The following is a 21555-nucleotide window of genomic DNA, read 5'->3' on the forward strand; positions in this document are numbered from 1 at the left end:
AAATCTGCCTAGTCAAAGCCATGGTCTTCCCTGTAGTCACCTACGGATGTGAGAGCTGGACCTTAGGGAAGGCTGAGCGAAGGAAGAGAGATGCTTTTGAACTGTGGTGCTGGAGGAAAGTTCTGAGAGTGCATTCGACCGCGAGAAGATCCAACCAGTCCATACTTCAGGAAATAAAGCCCGGCTGCTCATTGGAGGGGAGGATATTAGAGGAAAAGATGAAGTACTTTGGCCACATCATGAGAAGACAGGAAAGCTTAGAGAAGACAATGATGCTTGGGGAAACTGGAAGGAAAAAGGAAGAGGGGCCAACCAAGGGCAAGGTGGATGGGTGGTATCCTTGAAGGGACTGGATTGACTCTGAAGGAGCTGGGGGTGGCCATGGCCAACAGGGTGCTCTGATGTGGGCTGGTTGGAAGTAACTGAACAAATAAACAACAACTACAAGTTAATTTCCTAAAGAAAGTTGGCCACTACATGTAAAATATTCAAGAGCCAAATATTCTGGGTAATGTTTTGGGAGGGTTTTGAACCACCTCTAATAAGAACAAGAAACACAGAATTTTCCAATAGCTCCCACTGGGTTGTTGTTGTTTTTAAAATCAAACTCTGATTAATACCATGCTGAGAAAGTGAAATAAGTTTTCATTTTTTGGTTACCTGGTATGCTTCCCAAACTTAAGCTATTTTACACATCGAGCTGAAATCAACCCACTGTTTTGTAATTCAAGTTCATTAATGTTGCAATAGGGATGTGTGGCTCACCCCAGTAATAAAGGTGCAAGTGAAATGTTAATTTATCGTTAGAGTTTAGGAGCAATCGGCACATGCAATAATAAGGTTAATTCAGGGTCTGGAATTAATTAACAGAGAGGGGTTGTTGCAAAGAGGGTTCAGAAAGCTAGGGACAGGGAGGAAATGGTATCTAGCAGGCAGGCAAAATAAAAAAAGATTTCCTTTTAGTCGGGATATTCAGCATAATTCTGTAGTACTTGCTTCATTCAGTTAAAAGTTTGACCAAAATGAATGTATAGAGGACTAGCGGTCCCTGCCACGCGTTGCTGTGGCCCAGTCTGGTGATCAGATAATTGTTATATTGTATAACATTATAATATTATATGTGCATACAAAATATTATATTATGATTTTGTCATTTGGGAGTTGTAGTTGCTGAGATTTATAGTTCGCCTACAAAGAGCATTATGAACTCCACCAGCGATGGAATTGAATCAAATTTGGCACAGAGAACTCCCATGACCAACAGGAAATACTGGAAGAGTTTGGTGGGCATTGACCTTCAGTTTTGGAGTTGTTGTTCACCTACATCCAAAGAGCACTGTGGACTGAAACAATGATGGATATGGACCAAACTTGGCACAAAAACTCAATATGCCCAAATATGAACATTGGTGGAGTTTGGGGGAAATAGACCTTGGCATTTGGGAGTTGTAGTTACTGGGATGTATAGTTCACCTACAATCAAAGAGCATTCTGAACTCCATCAATGATGAAATTGGCCAAACTTAGCACAAAGCAGTCCCCTGACCAACAGAAAACACCGGAAGGGTTTGATGGGCATTGACCCTGAGTTTGGGAGTTGTAGTTCACCTATATCCAGAGAGCACTGTGGACTAAAACAATGATGGATCTGGACCAAACTTGGCAGGAATATTCCATATGCCCAAATATGAACACAGATGGAGTTTGGGGAAAATAGACCTTAGCATTTGTGATTTGTAGTTTCTGGGATTTATAGTTCACCTACAAAGAGCATGCTGAACCCCACCAATGACAGAACTGGGGCAAACTTCCCACACAGAACCCCCATACTGAAGGCTATCCAGTCCAACTCCCTTCACCAGGGGAAGAAAACATAATCAAAGACCTCCTGGCAAAGACTCATCAAACCATAGATATAGAGAAAATAAATAATTCACACACAGAGAGATATAGTGTCATAGATTGGAAAGGGACCACTAAAGAAGTACAATTATATGTTGCGTGTTCCAGAGTAGGCAAACCTTTAGATTCTTAGAGATATAGATTGTGGGAGGGACTGGAAAGATACTCCTTATTGTACTGTAATTGGAAGGCTCTGCATGTGGACAATTTCAACAGAAAGGAAGAAACCATGACAATGAACAAAATCTGGCTACCAGTATTATAAAAAACCTCTAAAATCATAACAGTAAACAAAGAACACTAAAAAAAAGTCAGGGGAATTCAAGACAAGAAACCATCAGGGCCAGCTAATCAACTCCCAACAAAGGATTCTCCCAGGCAGTAAGAAGCCAGACCTTGAAACTGCTAGGCCATTAAATGCTAATCAAGGTGGCCAGTGTAAACATTCACACCTACTTCAAACAGATAAGAGTTCTTTCTCCCACCCTGGACATCGTACTGAAGGATGCTAAACAAGAGGCTTTGAATTAAATTAATAGCAAAAAAGAAACATACCCTTCCTTTGTAGAAAAATAGCAATACAAAAGAAAATGTCTTTAAGAAACAAGAAGGTACTGTGTTACACAGGATGTCGTATTGTGGTTAACTTCAAAGGTTACAAGAAGGTACTTTCTGTCAAAAGGTCAAGGAAGAGGGGGCTGGAAAGAGAGTACTTTCCATGAAAAAAAAAGTATTCTTCTGTTAAAGGTTAAAATTGTCGATCTCACAGTAAAAGGTTAAAATTGATGGTGGTGGTACTTTCCCTTTTGCATTGGGGTATAAAGATATGCAGATTTCAAGAGACGGGGTGGGCAGTCTTTGAAAGCACAAACAGAAGTGCTTCTGTCCGTCTCATGTTGATCAGCTTGATTAAATGGTGTCTTACATGAACCAATTAGACTCTGTGGATTTCTTCGAAAAGGGACCCCACACTCTAAACCCATGATTCCTTACAGTACCACAGGTATATGAACCTCCCTTGCTTTGTTTCCAACAGACCTCACAACCCCTGAGGATGCCTGCCATAGATGCAAGCAAAACATCAGGACAGTATGCTTCTGGACCGGCTTGTGGTGCAGCTGGTTGGGAGTCAGTTGCATTAAAATCATTATTGACCGAGAGGTCATGAGTTCGAAGCCAGCCCAGGTCGGAGTGAGCTTCCGGCCATTTGTCTAGTTTGCTATCGACCTTTGTAGCCCGAAAGACAGTTGCATCTGTCAAGTAGGAAATTTAGGTACCTCTTATGCGTGGAGGCTAATTTAACTAATTTACAACACCATAAAAACTCTCCAGCAGTGTGCAAAAGAATGAGGAAGTACTCCATCAGTGTCACAGATGGACGGTGAAGCAACAGCTCCCCCGATGGCCAGAATTCAAAAAGCATACCCTCATGAAGTTGGAAAGTTAAATAGCCTCTGTGTCTCTGTTTATGTATGTTGTGAGTCTAGGACATTGAATGTTTGCCATGTATACGTGCATTGTGATCCTCCCTGAGTCCCCTGTGGGATAAGAAGGGAGGAATAAAACTCACAACAACCCTTTGCATAATGTTTCTGATGGCTTTTGAGGTGACTCAGGGGGCATTTATATAGTTTTACGTTAAGACTACATACTTCTGAAGCCTTATTCGAAATGCTTACTTTCCAATGAGTGGCACATCCTGGGATGTTTCTGGGACCTTTTTGGCAATCAGGAAGAGGAAGACAGTCTGGGCGAGGAGGACATTGATGGAAACTGTGCACTTCTGGCCACCAGCTGCAGAAATAGGAAGGTAAAGTGAGAGTTAGAATCCTCCGGCCTGTGTGTATATGTGTATACCTTCTAGCATGTCACAGAAATTTGTAGCTAAGTAAACGGGTTGTAGCGCAACTGGTTGGGAGTCAGCTGAATTAAAATCACTGCTGACCAAAGCCAGCCTGGGTCGGAGTGAGCTTCCGGACATTTGTCTAGCTTGCTGTTGACCTTTGCAGCCCGAAAGACAGTTGCATCTGTCAAGTAGGAAATTTAGGTACTGCTTATGCGAGGAGGCTAATTTAACTAATTTATGCCGCCATAAAACTCTCCAACGGCGTACAAAAGAATGAGGAAGTACTCCATCGGTGTCACAAGTGAATGGTGGAGCAAAAGCTCCCCCGGTGGGTGGAATTTTTTAAAAAAGCATACCCTCATGAAGCTGGAAAGTTAAATAGCCTCTGTGTTGTTATTATTATTATTTTATTATTTACAGCTTTTATATTCTGCCCTTCTCACCCCGCAGGGGACTGAGGGGGGATTACAGTGTACACATATATATGGCCAACCCGGGCTGGCTTCGAATTCATGACCTTTGGAAAGAGTGATCTTAATGCAGCTGACACTCAGCCAGCTGTGCCACAATCCCGGTGCTCTCTGTGTTTCTGTTTATTTACAAGCCCTATGAGGAGCGGCTTAAGGAGCTGGGCATGTTTAGCCTGAAGAAGAGAAGGCTGAGAGGGGATATGATAGCCATGTATAAATATGTGAGAGGAAGCCACAGGGAGGAGGGAGCAAGCTTGTTTTCTGCTGCCCTGGAGACTAGGACGTGGAACAATGGCTTCAAACTACAAGAGAGGAGATTCCATCTGAACATGAGGAAGAACTTCCTGACTGTGAGAGCCGTTCAGCAGTGGAACTCTCTGCCCCGGAGTGTGGTGGAGGCTCCTTCTTTGGAAGCTTTTAAACAGAGGCTGGATGGCCATCTGTCAGGGGTGATTTGAATGCAATATTCCTGCTTCTTGGCAGAATGGGGTTGGACTGGATGGCCCAGGAGGTCTCTTCCAACTCTTGGATTCTATGATTCTATGTTGTGTGTCTATGGCATTGAATGTTTGCCATGTATATGTGCATTGTGAGTCCCCTGCAAGGTCAGAAGTGTGGAATATAAATACTTTAAATAAATAATAGCAAACATTGTTTACAATGGCAAGACTCAAGCTGCAGCAATTTGCTTTTGCCTGACCTACTGGGAAGAGGAATATTCTTTTCTCCTCATTTCAAGTTAGTTGAGTGCAAACTCTTTTTTGCACTTTGAACGCAGCTTGCAGCAACTGAAGTAAACCAGGTCAAATGGACAAAAGGAACACAATTTGGGGATAGGATCCCACGCCCTGGTTACTTGAGTGAAAGTTCATACAAAAGTCCCCATCAGATCCACTTCCCCGGGAGAAGCTCCCAGCCACTACTGCACGGTAACACAGCGCTGCTCACCTTTGGCAGGCAAGAAATACACAACCACGGCCACGGAGGAAATGAGCACACAAGGAATGATGATGTTGATGATGTAGAAGAGCGGCTTCCTTTGGATGATGAGAAAGAAGACAATCCGCTGGTATTCAATATCATCTGGTGTGAAAGATCCAGCATTGACTATCTTCTTTGCTGGCCGGTGTTTAATTGCCCATTCTCCATTCTCTGTAGGAAGGTGACAGCACACGCGGAGGTGAGGGAAGCCCTTTGGTAGCAGCAGATGCAGCTTAGAATAACCCAGGTTTCCCCCTGTTTCTGACATAGACCTCTACAAATCATAGCCAGGCCAGCATGGACTTCAGCCATCCCATGAATCTCAACATATTTTGTAATTCCGACCCTTCATTCTACATTGCCTGCTTAACTATACCGAGGACATTATCACACAAGGCTATTATATCCTCATAGCGATGCATCAGGACCACTTTTGCCTCAACTTAATCACACAATGTTGTTGCTCTCCAAGCATTGTTGAGTTGCAAGGTTATTTGAAAGGTATTATTTCATACTGGAAATGTTTATTTATTTATTTACGGTATTTTTATTCCACCCTTCTCACCCCACAGGGGACTCAGGGCAGATTACATTGTACATATACATGGCAAACATTCAGTGCCATAGACACACAAGATATATAGACAGTTCAGTCGTCCGACTCTTCGTGACCTCATGGACCAGCCCATGCCAGAGCTCCCTGTCGGCCGTCACCACCCCCAGCTCCTTCAAGGTCAGTCCAGTCACTTCAAGGATGCCATCCATCCATCTTGCCCTTGGTTGGCCCCTCTTCCTTTTACCTTCCACTTTCCCCAGCATAATTGTCTTCTCTAGGCTTTGCTGTCTCCTCATGATGTGGCCAAAGTATTTCAACTTTGTCTCTAATATATAGACAGACACAGAGGCAATTTATCATTCCAGCTTTTTTTGAGGCTATTTTGGCCACAAGGGGAGTTGTAGTTCCTGGGATGTATAGTTCACTTATAATTAAAGAGCATTCTGAACCCCACCAACAACAGAATTGGGCCAAACATCCCACACTGAACCCCCATGACCAACAGAAAATACTGTGTTTTCTGATGGCCTTTGGCGACCCTTCTGACACACCCTCGCAACACCCTCAGGGGTCTTGACCCCCCAGGTTGAGAAATGCTGTGTTATAGGGATGTTTTCTCTATATTGTCAAAGGCTTTCATGGCTGGAATCACTTGGTTGTTGTAGGTTTTTCGGGCTGTATGGCCATGTTCTAGAAGCATTGTCTCCTGATGTTTTGCCTGCATCTATGGCAGGCATCCTCAGAGGTTGTGAGGTCTTTTGGAAACTAGGAAAATTGTGTTTATATATCAATTTTCCTAGTTTCCAACAGACCTCACAATCTCTAAGAATGCCTTCCATAGATGCAGGCGAAACATCAGGAGAGAATGCTTCTGGAACATGGCCATACAGCCCAAAAAACCTACAACGACCTAATGTTTCCTCTGCTACCATGGCTGCTCTGGTTCATGATAAGAATCCAGCAAACAAATGATTTGTATTCATCCTTCCCGTTTCATTATTCCTGCTCCCCCTTCTTCTCTGGGCCTCTCCTCAAGCTAACAGTTGCATTTCAGCTGACTGACCCATTGACACAGTTGTCCTGAGCAGCTGCCGCTGCCATTCTCCATCATATCTGACCAGCATATTGATGTTGCACAGTTTCTCTTTTGGCAGCGAAAGGCTTTTTTTTTTTTTCATTACAGAGACAAGCTGGTTATTTTCGCACTATTAAAAAGCCATCACTCCATCAGATATGACAGGAGGGTGGAAACTGCATAACAGGGTGTTAATACATGGCGTGTGATGAGGAGAAAAGAGAAGAAAACATGGCCTTTATAGCAGCGGGCTCAGGCTATTGGGACTGAATTCCTGGCAGAATGAGCTCTCCGCTCCATCAAATCCCAGCATCTGGCTGAAATCCCCTTGCCTTGGAAGGCAGCAAACTGGTATGGCTCCAAATATCCAGTCTGAGATGAACTGACTTGTATGATTATGGACATCTCTATCGGGCTCTGCTTTAGCCATCTAAATCCTCACTTAGATCCAGAGCCCTTTGCTCAGGGTTTTATATTATCCATTTAAACAGACCTTCAAGCCATTACGTTTGGTATTCTAACTCCCAAAATCTGCAGTCCAAAACATAATGGAAAAAACAGGGGAAGGTTTGGGGGTTTTGGAGGAGGTTTTTTTTGCTTCCTCTGTCATAATGTTGGAAGTTGGATGAGGACTAGAAAACAAGACATCAGAGATACAGCAGATACCTAACTTCTGGAGTTTTTTGCTACATGCCCTGCGGAAAGCTGGTAATTCCCACAAGGCACAGACTTCAGGTGGCAGAGTGTTCCAGAGCGATGGTGCCACTGCTGTGAAGGCTCTGCGTCTCGTTGCTGTTAGACGCAAGGTCTTGACGCTGGGAATTTCCAATAGATCTTGGTCCTCAGAACGGAGGGATCCCTGGGGTTGGTAGGGGGTGAGGCGGTCCCTCATGTACATCAGCCCCAGACCATGCAAGGTCTTAAAGGTGAGTACCATCACTTTGAAAGTGATCCGGTGCTCAATTGGTAACCAATGCAGCTGTAGTAAGATTGGGGTTATGTGGCATCTCATCGAAATTCCCGCAAGAAGCCGAGCAGCTGCGTTTTGTACCAACTTGAGCTTCCGGATCACCGACAGAGAAAGGCCAATGTAGAGGGTGTTACAGTAGTCCAGTCTTGAGATGACCGTGGCCTGGATCACCATAGCTAGGTCGTCCCTGGACAGGGAGGGGGCCAGCCATCTAGCCTGCCGCAGATGAAAGAAGGCGGTTCTGCTAATGGCGGAGACCTGGGCTTCCATCATCAGCAGAGGGTCCAAAAGGACTCCCAGACTCTTTACCAATAATGACAGGCGTAGCGCCTCGCCATCCAGGGTAGGCAGCTGGATATCCCCACTGCCCGGTCGACCCAGCCATAGGATCTCTGTCTTTGCTGGATTCACCCTCCGTATTCACAGACAGTGTACCCTTTGAATGTGAATGAGCAGGACCAAACGTGTATGGCTTTAAAAAAAAATGTGAGTTTGCCAAAGTCGTTGGGTTGGTGGAAACAAGATGATGACTTAGATGAGATCTTAGTCCAATGGAGAGTTAGTTAGTGTTTTGGACTTTGTGTGTGTGTGTCAGGAGCGACTTGAGAAACTGCAAGTCACTTCTGGTGTGAGAGAACTGGCTGTCTGCAAGGACATTACCATCCTGTGGAAGGCTTCTCTCATGTCCGCACATGCGGAGCTGGAGCTGACAGAGGAAGCTCATCCCGCTCGCCGGATTTGAACCGCCAACCTTTCGGGCAGCAGTCCTGCAGGCACAAGGGTTTAACTCATTGTGCCACCAGAGGACTACAACTCCATATTCCCCCAGCACATGTTACAACTAGACTGATGCAAGAAAGTTACTAGTAGTAGTAGTAGCATTTCTGTTAATCAAGGCGGGGAACAATAACCAGTTAAAATAAAGCAGAAACAACTCTTTAAAATGGCTGATAGCAATTAAAGAGCATACAAAATCACTACATATTGAAAAACAATCAATTCCCACTTCAAATATTTTAATTTTAGCGTCAGTTGAATGCGCATGTTGGAAGAGACTGATCTTTAATGCCTTTATATTATATCTTTGTATTTCTAGGCGCAAAGATTACTGCAGATGCAGACTGTGGCCAGGAAATCAGAAGACGCTTACTTCTTGGGAGGAGAGCAATGTCCAGTCTCGATAAAATAGTGAAGAGTAGAGACATCACACTGGCAACAAAGATCCATTGCCTAGTCAAAGCCATGGTATTCCCTGTAGTCACCTACGGATGTGAGAGCTGGACCTTAGGGAAGGCTGAGCGAAGGAAGATTGATGCTTTTGAGCTGTGGTGTTGGAGGAAAGTGCTGAGAGTGCCTTGGACCGTGAGAAGATCCAACCAGTCCATCCTCCAAGAAATAAAGCCCAACTGCTCACTGGAGGGAAGGAGACTAGAGACAAAGTTGAAGTACTTTGGCCACATCATGAGGAGACAGCAAAGCCTAGAGAAGACAATTATGCTGGGGAAAGTGGAAGGCAAAAGGAAGAGGGGCCGACCAAGGGCAAGATGGATGGATGGCATCCTTGAAGTGACTGGACTGACCTTGAAGGAGCTGGGGGTGGTGACAGCCGACAGGGAGCTCTGGCGTGGACTGGTCCATGAGGTCACGAAGAGTCGGAGACGACTGAACGACTGAACAACAATTATATCTTTAAAGATCAGCCAGTATCAACCACAACTTACATGCAGACATGCTTACCTGTGAAATCTTCAGGGTCAATAAAGATCCATTCAATTGTCTGCTCCTCTTCAACTGTCAACAGTAGATTGATTTCATGGGCATTGTAGGTCTGTGACCTTGTAAACACATAATCACCAGATAGAGTCAGTTTACACAATGGCCAGTGTGGCTTTGTGATTTGGGCGTTGGACTAGGATTTGTGGAAACACACTGGACTTGAGCAAGTCACATTGGCTAAAAGAGGGATTCATAGAATTGAAAGAGACACAAGAGCCATCCAGTCCAACCCCATTCTGCCACATGGGAAGATACAAGCAAAGCTCTCCCAACAGATGGGCAATCACCCTCTGTTCAAAAGCCTCCAGAGGGGATTCTGCCACTCCAGGGTATAAAAATCATAAAGATCATTGACTCACTGGAATTCAAGGGAGCAATTCTGCCAGTCGAAGGGAAAGTAGGTGACAACGATAGAGCAGACACTGCGATAGATGGCCGGAGGAAGCCAGGTGATGCTGCCACTCGGAGACACCAAAACATTGGCGTATAGCGCAACATCAAACACACCATCGATACTGCAAGGAACAAGGGGAGAAAGAGGGCAAGTTAAGATCTTATAGGACCAGAAGGTAAGTCTGATATATTCTCCAATAGTTCAGAAACTAAAGGTGAGACACTTGTGACCAAGCAACCACAGAATGTGGTCAAGAGAACAACATGCATTCTTGAAGAAGAGCATACAAGGTAGGAGAGGGTGCAACCATTTGCTTTTGCCTAAATCTACTGAGAAGAGTAAGATCCAGCATCCTCCTCTCTTCTCTGCCCAACTGAGTTAATACAGTGTTTCTCAACCTGGGGGTCGGGACCCCTGTGGGGGTCGTGAGGGGATGTCAGAGGGGTCACCAAAGACCATCAGAAAACATAGTATTTTCTGTTGGTCATGGGTTCTGTGTGGGAAGTTTGGTCCAATTCTATCGTTGGTGGGGTACAGAATGCTCTTTAATTGTAGGTGAACTATAAATCCCAGCAACTACACTACCCACATCCACACGCACAAAAGATGTTGAAAAATCAACTTTCCGTTCTTCAAGCCAAGGACCATTTACACTGCCATTATAATGTAGATTAAATTGGATTACATGGATGATATAATCCAGTTTAATGCAATGTAGATGGGACCTGTGTCTGTAGAAAACAAATCCCACAATTCCACTGAAAATGCTGATCCTTTTGTCCCAAAAAGTAACAGACTCATGAGCTGGAAATATTTTGTAGATTCTCTTCTCTTTTAATATTAAGGCACTAACATTTGTGACCACTATATTGAACCGCTAAAGTGTTCAACATTTGCACTGACAAAAGATTTACCGTATATACTCGAGTATTAGCCGACTTGAATATAAGCCAAGGCACCTATGTCAAGCTCTAGTTTCTCCAAACTCCACCAGTATTCACATTTGGGCACATTGAGTATTCGTGCCAAGTTTGGTCCAGATCCATCATTGTTTGGGTCCATAGTGCTCTCTGGATGTAGGTGAACTACAACTTCCAAACTCAAGCTCAATGCCCACCAAACCCTTCCAGTATTTTCTGTTGGTCATGGGAGTTCTGTGTGCCAAGTTTGGTTCAATTCCATCGTTGGTGGAGTTCAGAATGCTCTTTGATGGTAGGTGAACTATCAATCCCAGCACCTAAAACTCCCAAATGACAACATCAATCCCTGCCCTCCGAACCCCACCAGTATTCAAATTTGGGCGTATCAGGTATTTGTGCCAAATTTGGTCCAGTAAATGAAAATACATCCTGCATATCAGATATTTACGTTACAATTCATAACATTAGCAAAATTACAGTTATGAAGTAGCAACAAAAATAATGTTATGGTTGGGGGTCACCACAACATGAGGAACTGTACTAAGGGGTCACGGCATTAGGAAGGTTGAGAAACACTGTTATAGGACCAGAAGGTAAGACCGACATATTCTCCTATAGTTCAGAAACTAAAGGTGAGACACTTGTGACCAAGCAATTACAGAATGCAGTCAAGAGAACAACATGCATTCTTGAAGAAGAGCAGACAAGGTAGGAGAGGGTGCCACCATTTGCTTTTGCCTAAATCTACTGAGAAGGGTAAGATCCAGCATCCTCCTCTCTTCTCTGCCCAACTGAGTTAATAGAACCCAAACAGCTTTGGCACTTTGAACTCAGTTTGCAGCAACAGGAGTAAGCTGAGCACTAAGGGAAAAAGTAGTAGGAGGAAAGAAAAACTGGGACATTTGAAAAGCAGCTGGAAAAGTGGGACGACAGAGAGTTGGAACTGTCCTTTCCAAATTGGCATAAAATATTATGTGTTTGTTGGGAGATTTCAGCTACATCAAGAACTTTGGGTGTGTTTAGTTAATCCAAAAGGTGGAAACACAAATGAAATAGAAGGAATGAACAGAGGTTTATTCTCAATGGCCAAAGAGGATGTCAGTGGAGAAAGCACTCCAAAGTACTGTTGTGTTTCATTTGACAGCTATCCAATACAGCTATTGGAAAATGAGAATTCGCATTCTGATAGGCTTGGGACTTCATTGGACGTCTTTGTTGGTTGATTCTTGGTGGTGGAGGAAAATTCAATAAAATATTATCAAAGCATTTGAAGCACCAGTTTGTTTAATAATCTAGGTATGGTAAACATAATAGGGCTAGTCCAATGCACACAGTAGATATTTGGGGATGATGTCCATTTCAATAGATGAAAATGGCTCCGGGCATGGGTGCCAGATTGTTCTCTCAGGTAGCCCTGATCTTATCAATAGAAGAAGGAAGCACTCCTTAAGTCATGCCCTCCCCCCACCCACCCATCTCCCAGTCCATTGTGAGGAGATTATGGAAATTAAAGGCAGGGGTTTTGAATATGACCAGACAATATCCTAAGAACACTTTATACAAAAGATAAATGTAAGGCATAGCTCGTTGGGTTTTCAATTTTATATAATTTTATACATTTCAAGGAGCCCTGGTGGTGCATTGGGTTATAAAGAGCTGAGCTGCTGAGCTTGGTGACCGAAAGGTTGCAGGTTCGATTCCGGGGAGTGGTGTGAGCTTTTGCTGTCAGCCCTAGCTTCTGCCAACCTAGCCGTTCGAAAACATGCAAATGTGAGTAGATCAATAGGTACCACTCTGGCGGGAAGGTAACGGCACTCCATGCAGTCATGCTGGCCACATGACCTTGGAGGTGTCTACGGACAATGCCGGCTCTTCGGCTTAGAAATGGAGATGAGCACCACACCCCAGAGTCAGACATGACTGGACTTAATGTCAGGGGACAACCTTATACATTTCATAGTTTGGGGATATGATTTCTTGATGTCAATGTTCATTACATACTAGTCATGGGAGAAGATCTTCTACCATGCCCTTTGGAAGCTACTTTGCATTCCACTCTGGGAGAAAAGTGATATATAAATTAAATAAATACACTCCAGGCAGCTGCCATCCAGAAAGAGACATGGTAGACCATTTCTCCTGTTACAGAAGAGGCAACACAAATGCACTCATCCTTTGGAGGAGGAGGAGGAGGAGGAGATGGAGGAGGAAGAGAAGGAGGAGGAGGAAGAGAAGGAGGAGGAGGAGATGGAGGAGGAAGAGGAGGAGGAGGAGATGATGGAGGAGGAGGAGAAGATGGAGGAGGAAGAGAAGGAGGAGGAGGAAGAGAAGGAGGAGAAGGAGATGGAGGAGGAAGAGAAGGAGGAGATGGAGGAGGAAGAGGAGAAGGAGGAGGAGATGATGGAGGAGGAGGAGGAGGAGGAGATGATGATGGAGGAGGAGGAGGAGATGGAGGAGGAGGAAGAGGAGGAGGAGGAGGAGGATGAGAAGGAGAAAGAGGAGGAGGAGGAGGGAAGAACCCTTGAAGGACACTAACTTGTTCTCCAAGACAATATCTGGCAGCCACACCATCGTGGAGGGAATCCGTAAACACTTGATATTGTCATAGTCATTTGGATCCCACTGCAGGCGATAATCGTTCCACTTCTGGCAACAAAGAAACTGATTCATTATCTTAGACCGAGGAAGAATTGTAATGCCATATGGTGGCTCTCAAAACAAGGAATCTAAATCTTGAATCATTCATATAGGTGCTCTAATGTATACAAAAGAAAAAACATTACTCTACAATCACCCAGAAAATAAAACATAACAAGAAGAACAAAACACTATAAAGAAAGGCAACAAGAAAAACATGAATACTGATTGCCCCAAATTGCTATAGACTACCCACATCCACACACACAAAAGATGTTAAAAAATTGACTTTTCGTTCTTCAAGCCAAGGACCATCTACACTGCCATTATAATGCAGTTTAAATTGGTTTATATGGATTATATAACGTAGATGGGGCCTGTGTCTGTAGAAAACAAATCCCACAATTCCACTGAAAATGCAGATCTTTTTGTCCAAAAACGTAATAGACTCGTGAGCTGGAAATATTTTGTAGATTCTCTTCTCTTTTAATACTAAGGCGCTAACATTTGTGACCACTATATTGAACCGCTAAAGTGTTCAACATTTGCACTGACAAAAGTTTTACCATATATACTCGAGTATAAGCCGACTTGAATAAAAGCCGAGACACCTAATTTTACCACAAAAAAACTGGGAAAATCTATTGACTCGAGTATAAGCCATGGTTGGGAAATGCAGCCGCTACGGGTAAATTTCAAAATACAAACAGATATCAATAAAATTATATTAATTGAGGCATCAGCAGGTTAAATGGTTTTGAATATTTACATAAAACTGTAATTTGATTAAACTATTATTCTAACCTTCTTCAATGTAAACGTGCTTACGTATCCTTCCAATAATAATAAAGAGACTAAAATAATAAATGTAATAATAATAATAGAGTAAAATAATTGAAATTCAATAATAACAATAATAATAATAGAGTAATTGTGCTGTAGCACACTGGGCCTGTGCATAAGACTGTAGACAGGACATAAATTCTGTGTGCCCAACGGGACGCCCGGGCTGCCTCAGATTAAAGACCTTTGGATTTCCTTAAAACAGAGTCTTTAGATTGCTTAGAGGTTCAACAAAGTTCTTTATTATTGAAAACAAACAGGTACTTTAAGGCTTTCTTAACAGTCTATTGGCTCTCTCTCAATCTTGTCCAGGGGGAACAGGCACTATCTTCATAACTGTATACTAACTAATGGGGAAATCCTTAACTTCTAATCGGGGCAGTCTGTCTCTGCCTCTGTTGGTGTGGAGCCCCTGCACCCGGTACCAACTGCTCTGGCTTCCGCAAGTGATCCTTACCAAGCAGAGCTTTGTAGACTTCCAGAGGAAAAAGGAATTCAGGTTTCGGTGATGGCTGGCTGAAGTCCCTCAGCAAAGGAGCTGTAAGGCTGTATAATCCTCGGACAAGTTGTAGTGCTGTATATCCCTGGCCAAGCTGTAGAAGACGAAGCTTTCTACAGGAGCTCTTGGTTTTATGTCCTGTATGAAAGGCTTCTCTGTGTGAACTGACCCAAAATGGCTCCTATTCCCTCCAAAAACCCAAAAAGAGGCGGGACCAGGGAACCTAACTATAATTGAAAAGTGGCTTGCCCTATGATTGCAGCCAAAAGAAGCCACCTATCTGCAGAGTCCCTGAAACTTAGGACTACAACAATGCAAAGCAAACAAAATTGGAGCTCCTGGTACAGCTGTACCTGCACAGTAATATAATAATAATAAATGTAATAATAATAAATAGAGTAAAATAATAAATGTAATAATAATAATACTGTAAAATATTGTAAATATAATAATAATACATTAAGTTAAATAATAAATGTAATAAAAATAATACTAATAACAGAGAAAAATAATAAATAACCTTGACTCAAGTATAAACCGAGGGGAGCTTTTTCAGCCTAAAAAGGGGGCTGAAAAACTAGGTTTATACTCGAGTATATACAGTAAATCCTAAATTCAACAGAGGCCCCTTCCACACAGCTGAATAAAATCCCACGTTTTCTGCTTTGAACTGGAATATATGGCAGTGTGGACTCAGATAACCCAGTTCAAAGCAGGTGTGGTGGGATTTTCTGCCTTGTTTTCTGCTTCCGTGGAGACTAGGACGCGAAACAATGGCTTCAAACTACAAGAAAGGAGATTCCATCTGAACATGAGGAAGAACTTCCTGACTGTGAGAGCCGTTCAGCAGTGGAACTCTCTGCCCGGGAGTGTGGTGGAGGCTCCTTCTTTGGAAGCTTTTAAACAGAGGCTGGATGGCCATCTGTCAGGGGTGCTTTGAATGCAATATTCCTATTTCTTGGCAAGGGGTTGGACTAGATGGTCCATGAGGTCTCTTCCAACTCTTTGATGATTCTATGATTCTATGATATTCTGGGTTATATGGCTGTGTGGAAGGGCCCTGAGACTTGAGCTGCTCTCTTACCAGTTCCACCCAGACGTTGGTTGTGAGCGCCTCATCCCGTTCGTTCTGGAAAAAGATAAGAGGGTGAAATGGGTGGCTGAAACGCCAATATAGTCCTGTTACAACTTCCTTTAAAAATCCTGTAATGGGATTTTGGCCTACATCAATACCTCACTACCTCTGAGGATGCTTGTCATAAATGCAGGCAAAACGTCAGGAGAGAATGCCTCTAGAACATGACCATATAGCCCAAAAAAACCTACAACAACCCAGTGATTCCGTCCATGAAAGCCTTCAACAATACATTAAATAGGAGTATAGTGTCTAGATCCAGGGAAGTCATGCTACCCCTCTATTCTGTCTTGGTCAGACCACATTTGGAATACTGTGTCCAATTACGTACATCACAATTGAAGAGAGATGTTGACAAGCTGGTATGTGCCCAGAGGAAGGTGACTAAAATGATCCAGGGTCTGGAGAACAAGCCCTATGAGGAGTGGCTTAAAGAGCTGGGCATGTTTAGCCTGAAGAAGAGAAGGCTGAGAGGAGACATGATAGCCATCTATAAATACGTGAGAGAAAGTCATAGGGAGGAGGGAGCAAGCTTGTTTTCTGCTGCCCTGGAGACTAGGACGCAGTGGAACAATGGCTTCAAACTACAGAAAAGGAGATTCCACCTGAACATTAGGAAGAACTTCCTTACTGTGAGAGCTGTTCAGCAGTGGAACTCTCTGCCCCGGAATGTGGTGGAGGCACCTTCTTTGGAAGCTTTTAAGCAGAGGCTGCATAGCCATCTGCCAGGAGTACTTTGAATGTGATTTTCCTGCTTCTTGGCAGAATGGGGTTGGACTGGATGGTCCATGAGGTCTCTTCCAACTCTAGGATTCTATGATTATTTCATAGCCTTGAACCATAGCAGTTAAAATGGTGTGAAACTGCATTAATTCAGTTCTCCTTGTGTTTTCAACTCAGTTAAGGGTGCATCTACACTATCAAAACACTAGCATTTTGCCATGTGGTCTCGGGGGGAAATGGCGCTTTTCCTTACCAATGTGATGAGGTTGGTGAGAGTTAGCTTGAGGGAAACATCAATAATGTCCCCTTTGTCTCTAGCCGGGCGAAAGTTGCGGTTATAGTCAGCCATCAAGTCATTGATCAGTTTCTCCTCCTGGTTCTGGCTCAGGACCACTGGAAAAAGGAAGCAGGCAGATGCTGAAGATATGCAAGGATTGTGATGCAAATAGTCAGTCATGAAGAGGACAGTGAGTGAACTGAACAAGCTCTTCGGCAATTGTTTGAGAACCCTCTTGACCAGGGGTTCTCAACCTTCCTAATGCCATGACCCCTTAATACAGTTCCTCATGTTGTGGTGACCCCCAACCATAACCCTAACATTATGAATCGCCATGTAAATAATGATCGGCAGGATGTATTTTCATTCACTGGAGCAAATTTGGCACAAATATCCGGTATGCCCAAATTTGAATACTGGTGGGGTTGGCAGGGGGATTGCTTCTGTCATTTGGGAGTTGTAGTTGCTGGGATTTATAGTTAACATGTAAGCAAAGAGCATTCTGAACCCCACCAACAATGGAATTGAACCAAAGTTGGCGCAGAAAACTCCCATGATCAACAGAAAATACTGGAAGGGTCTGGTGGCCATTGACCTTGAGTATGGGAGTTGTAGTTCGCCTGCATCCAGAGAGCACTGTGGGCTCAAACAATGATGGATCTGGACCAAACTTGGCACGGATACCCAACATGCCCAAATGTGAACACTGATGGGGTTTGGGGAAAATAGACTTTGACATTTGGGAGTTGTAGATACTGGGATTTATAGTTCACCTACAATGAAGGAGCGTTCTGAATCCCACCAATGACAGAATTGGGCCAAACTTCCCACACAGAACCCCCATTACCAACAGAAAATACTGTGTTTTCTGATGGTCTTTGGCGACCCCTCCGACACCCCTTCGCGACCCCCTCAGGTTGAGAAACACTGCTCTTGACCATTTGCTTCCACTTAAGGGTCTCCTAACCTATTATTTGTTTCTGCGATTGACCATTCAGACTCTTCTGCGTAGTTGTGATTGCTTACTAGAGTGTTTATGATTATTGTTTATCCTATAATGTAAAATAAGAATAAAAGATTCAGCTGTATCCTGACCTGTTTTAATGAGCCTAACCAGCTCCATTTTGACCATTGTGAACATCTCCCCATGACCTGTGTTACGTGCTGCGCTCTGTCATTTGTGCTAGGCTAAAAATGATGTATTTGCAATATTATGTGCTCAGGGTCAACAACTAGAAGTAATGGCCAGATGCAGTGCCAGACTCTGAGTGTGCTGTCGCACGCTGGGCCTGTGCATAAGACTGTAGACAGGACATAAATTCCATGTGCCCAATGAGACGCTGGGGCTGCCTCAGATTAAAGGCCCTTGGATTTCCTTAAAACAGAGTCTCTAGAATGCTTAAAGGTTCAACAAAGTTCTTTATACATGAAAACAAACAGGTACTTTAAGGCTTTCTTAACAGTCTATTGGCTCTTTCAATCTTGTCCACAGGGAACAGGCACTATCTTCTTAACTGCAACTAATCTGGGCAGTCTGTCTTTGTCTCTGTTGGCGTGGAGCCCCTACACCTGGTACCAACTGCTTCTGGCTTCCGCGAGAGACCCTTACCAAGCAGAGCTTTGTAGACTTCCAGGGGGAAAGAACTCGGGTTTCCGTGATGGCTGACTGAAGTCCCTCAGCGAAGGAACTGTAGGGCTGTATAACCCTGGCCAAGCTGTGGGCTGTATATCTCCCCGGCCAAGCTGTAGAAGACGAAGCTTTCTACAGGAGCTCTTGGTATTATGTCCTGCATGAAAGGCTTCTCTGTGTGGACTGAACCCAAACTGGCTCCTATTTCCTCCAAAACCCAAAAGGGGGGCGGGACCAGGGAACCACCTATAATTGACAGGTGGCTTGCCCTATGATTGCAGCCAAAAGAAGCCACCTATCTGCATAATCCCTGAAACTTAGGACTGCAACAAACATTCAATGCAAAGCAAACAAAAGTGGAGCTCCTGGTACAGCTGTACCTGCACACTGAGAAACAGCCTTATCAACAACAAGTAAGTTTATTTATTTCTAGCTGTACCTGCCACGCGTTGCTGTGGCCAACCTCCCCTCCCTCTTTCTCTCCTTTCTTTCTCTCCTTCCTTCCCTCCTTCCTTCCTTCCTTCTTTCCTTCCTTCCTTCCTTCCTTCCTTCCTTCCTTCCTTCTCTTCCTCTTCCCTTCCTTCCCCCCTCCTTTTCTTTCCCTTCCTCTTTCTCCCGTTTCTTCCTTCTCTACCTATTCTTGGACTGCAACTCCCAGCAGTCTTCCTGATATACCTACCTACCTACCTATCGATCTCTATCTAATCTATCTACCTTATCTGGAGGATTGCTGGAAGTTGCAGTCCAGGAATAGGAAATTGAAAATATGCAGGGATTGGGATGCTCTCAAAGAAATCCAAGGAGAAGAAAGCTTGCATCTTGGAAGCAGTGCATTTGGATCACCCTCCTCTCCGAAAGGAGCTGTAGTCTGGAAGAGAGTGTCGATATGCTATTGTGTATTTTGTTTTCCATGGGGAGTCGTTTTTGCGCATGCGCTATAGCGTATTTTTCCTTTTTTGTCTTTTTAAGTCCCTTCTGCTGTGTTTTTCAATATTTTTATGAGCGATGGCCACTCGTTGGCCTGATAGGTGTCTTGTGTCCAGATTTCATGTCAATTCATCCAGTGCCAAGTTTGTTGGTGGGGTTCAGAATGCTCTTTGATTGTAGGTGAACTATAAATCCCACAAACTACAACTCCCAAATGACAAAATCATTTTTTTAAGTAAAGGACATAAATTGCATTGTTAGGTGTCTTGTGTCCAAATTTGGTGTCAATTCGTCCAGTGGTTTTTGAGTTATGTTAATCCCACAAATGAACATTATATTTTTATTTATATAAATTTCAAACATTTGTACCCCCTCCTTCTCAACTCCCGAGGGGGACTCAGGGTTGGCAGCAATTCAATGCAAATGCATACACCATAACAAATAACACAGATTCAACATTAATTAAAACATTAACTTATAAAATAGTCATTTAAAACATTTAAAACTTTATTATTACAATAACAATATAACTGCATCCAAGTTCAGTAAAGAGATCCAGTCCAAAGCCTGTGCATTATCAATTAGAATATAACATTACAACTGCAACAGGGAGGAGGGAGCAAGCTTGTTTTCTGCTTCCCTGGAGACTAGGACGCAGAACAATGGCTTCAAACTACAAGAGAGAAGATTCCATCTAAACACGAGGAAGAACTTCCTGGCTGTGAGAGCCGTTCAGCAGTGGAACTCTCTGCCCCGGAGTGTGGTGGAGGCTCCTTCTTTGGAAGCTTTTAAACAGAGGCTGGATGGCCATCTGTCAGGGGTGATTTGAATGCAACATTCCTGCTTCTTGGCAGAATGGGGTTGGACTGGATGGCCCATGAGGTCTCTTCCAACTCTTTGATTCTATGATTCTATGCTGTTAGGCCTGTTGCCCAAATGCCTGGTACTGAAACCATGTCTTGAGCTTTTTCCTGACGGAAAGGAGAGATGGAGCCGATCTGATTTTCCTGGGGAGTGTGTTTCACAGATGGGGGGCCACCACTGAGAAGGTCCTGTCTCTCGTCTCCGCCAATCTTGTTTGCAAAGAGGGTGGGACCAAGAGCAGGGCCTCCCCAAACGATCTGAAACTCCGAGGTGGATTGCATAGAGAGATAGGTTCAGACAAGTAAGCTGGATAATATACATTCTGTACTGGTCACATAGATTTCAGATGAGGATTGCCATGTATACATTAACTATTGCTCATACATACATCTTTGCTTCTTCCAGCACACTGACATTTGTCCGCTTATCTTCCCAAGAGATTTGCAGGATTTTCTGAGACAACACTGATGGAATTGTTCCAGGAGTTGAGTGTGACATCTGTAGACAGTCCACGTTTCACAGAATTGTCTGCATAATTCTGAAGTACTATAATATACCGATGCATGGAATGAACTTTATCTCAACCAGGAGGGAGTCATTTTTGTGCATGCGCCATAGCATGCACAAAAGGAAGGAAGTTGGACTGAAAGCAGGGTTGGGACTTGGTAGATCCTTTGGCCAAAAGTATTGTTTGTGATCTGTCTGGCTTCCTGATCAGTTTTAAGTCTAGGTTCTTGTGGGTTTTTCCGGGCTATAGAGCCATGTTCTAGAGGCATTTCTAGAACATGCCTCTAGAACATGGCTCTATAGCCCGGAAAAACCCACAAGAACCTAGTGATTCCAGCCATGAAAGCCTTCGACAATACTTTTAGGTCTCATTCCAGCTCTATGTTTCACTTGGGTGATACAAGAGGGTTGATATTTCAGTTCTATCCAACAATAGGTTTCAAGATGTGCTATTTTCGGATCCAGTGCCTCTGCCCCTGAAGTTTCCATAAAGCCAGGGTAATAAATAAAAGTCCCTGACTCTGGAACACATCTGTTATGTTCCTCTTGCTTTCCTTGACCAAAAAACCTAACTCTCATGTGCCTCCCCTGAGCTACAATGAGGAATTAATTAGACAGGTGCC

General features: G+C 43.7%; 1 protein-coding gene across 2 annotated transcripts in view; it reads right to left on the minus strand.

Annotated features, from left to right (window-relative positions):
* CHRNG (cholinergic receptor nicotinic gamma subunit) overlaps window positions 1–21555 on the minus strand; it is a 36439-nt gene that overhangs the window by 11490 nt on the left and 3394 nt on the right. For both annotated transcript variants that reach the window (XM_060767330.2, XM_067466107.1), the window contains exons 2-8: window positions 16981–17120; window positions 15954–15998; window positions 13427–13536; window positions 9936–10091; window positions 9538–9635; window positions 5167–5370; window positions 3582–3696 (exon numbers count right to left, since the gene is read on the minus strand). In XM_060767330.2, the coding sequence (XP_060623313.2) occupies window positions 3582–3696; window positions 5167–5370; window positions 9538–9635; window positions 9936–10091; window positions 13427–13536; window positions 15954–15998; window positions 16981–17120 (868 nt within the window). The remainder of the gene's footprint in view (window positions 1–3581; window positions 3697–5166; window positions 5371–9537; window positions 9636–9935; window positions 10092–13426; window positions 13537–15953; window positions 15999–16980; window positions 17121–21555) is intronic.

This window comes from Anolis sagrei, chromosome 3 (genome assembly GCF_037176765.1).
Source record: "Anolis sagrei isolate rAnoSag1 chromosome 3, rAnoSag1.mat, whole genome shotgun sequence".
NCBI lineage: Eukaryota > Metazoa > Chordata > Lepidosauria > Squamata > Dactyloidae > Anolis > Anolis sagrei.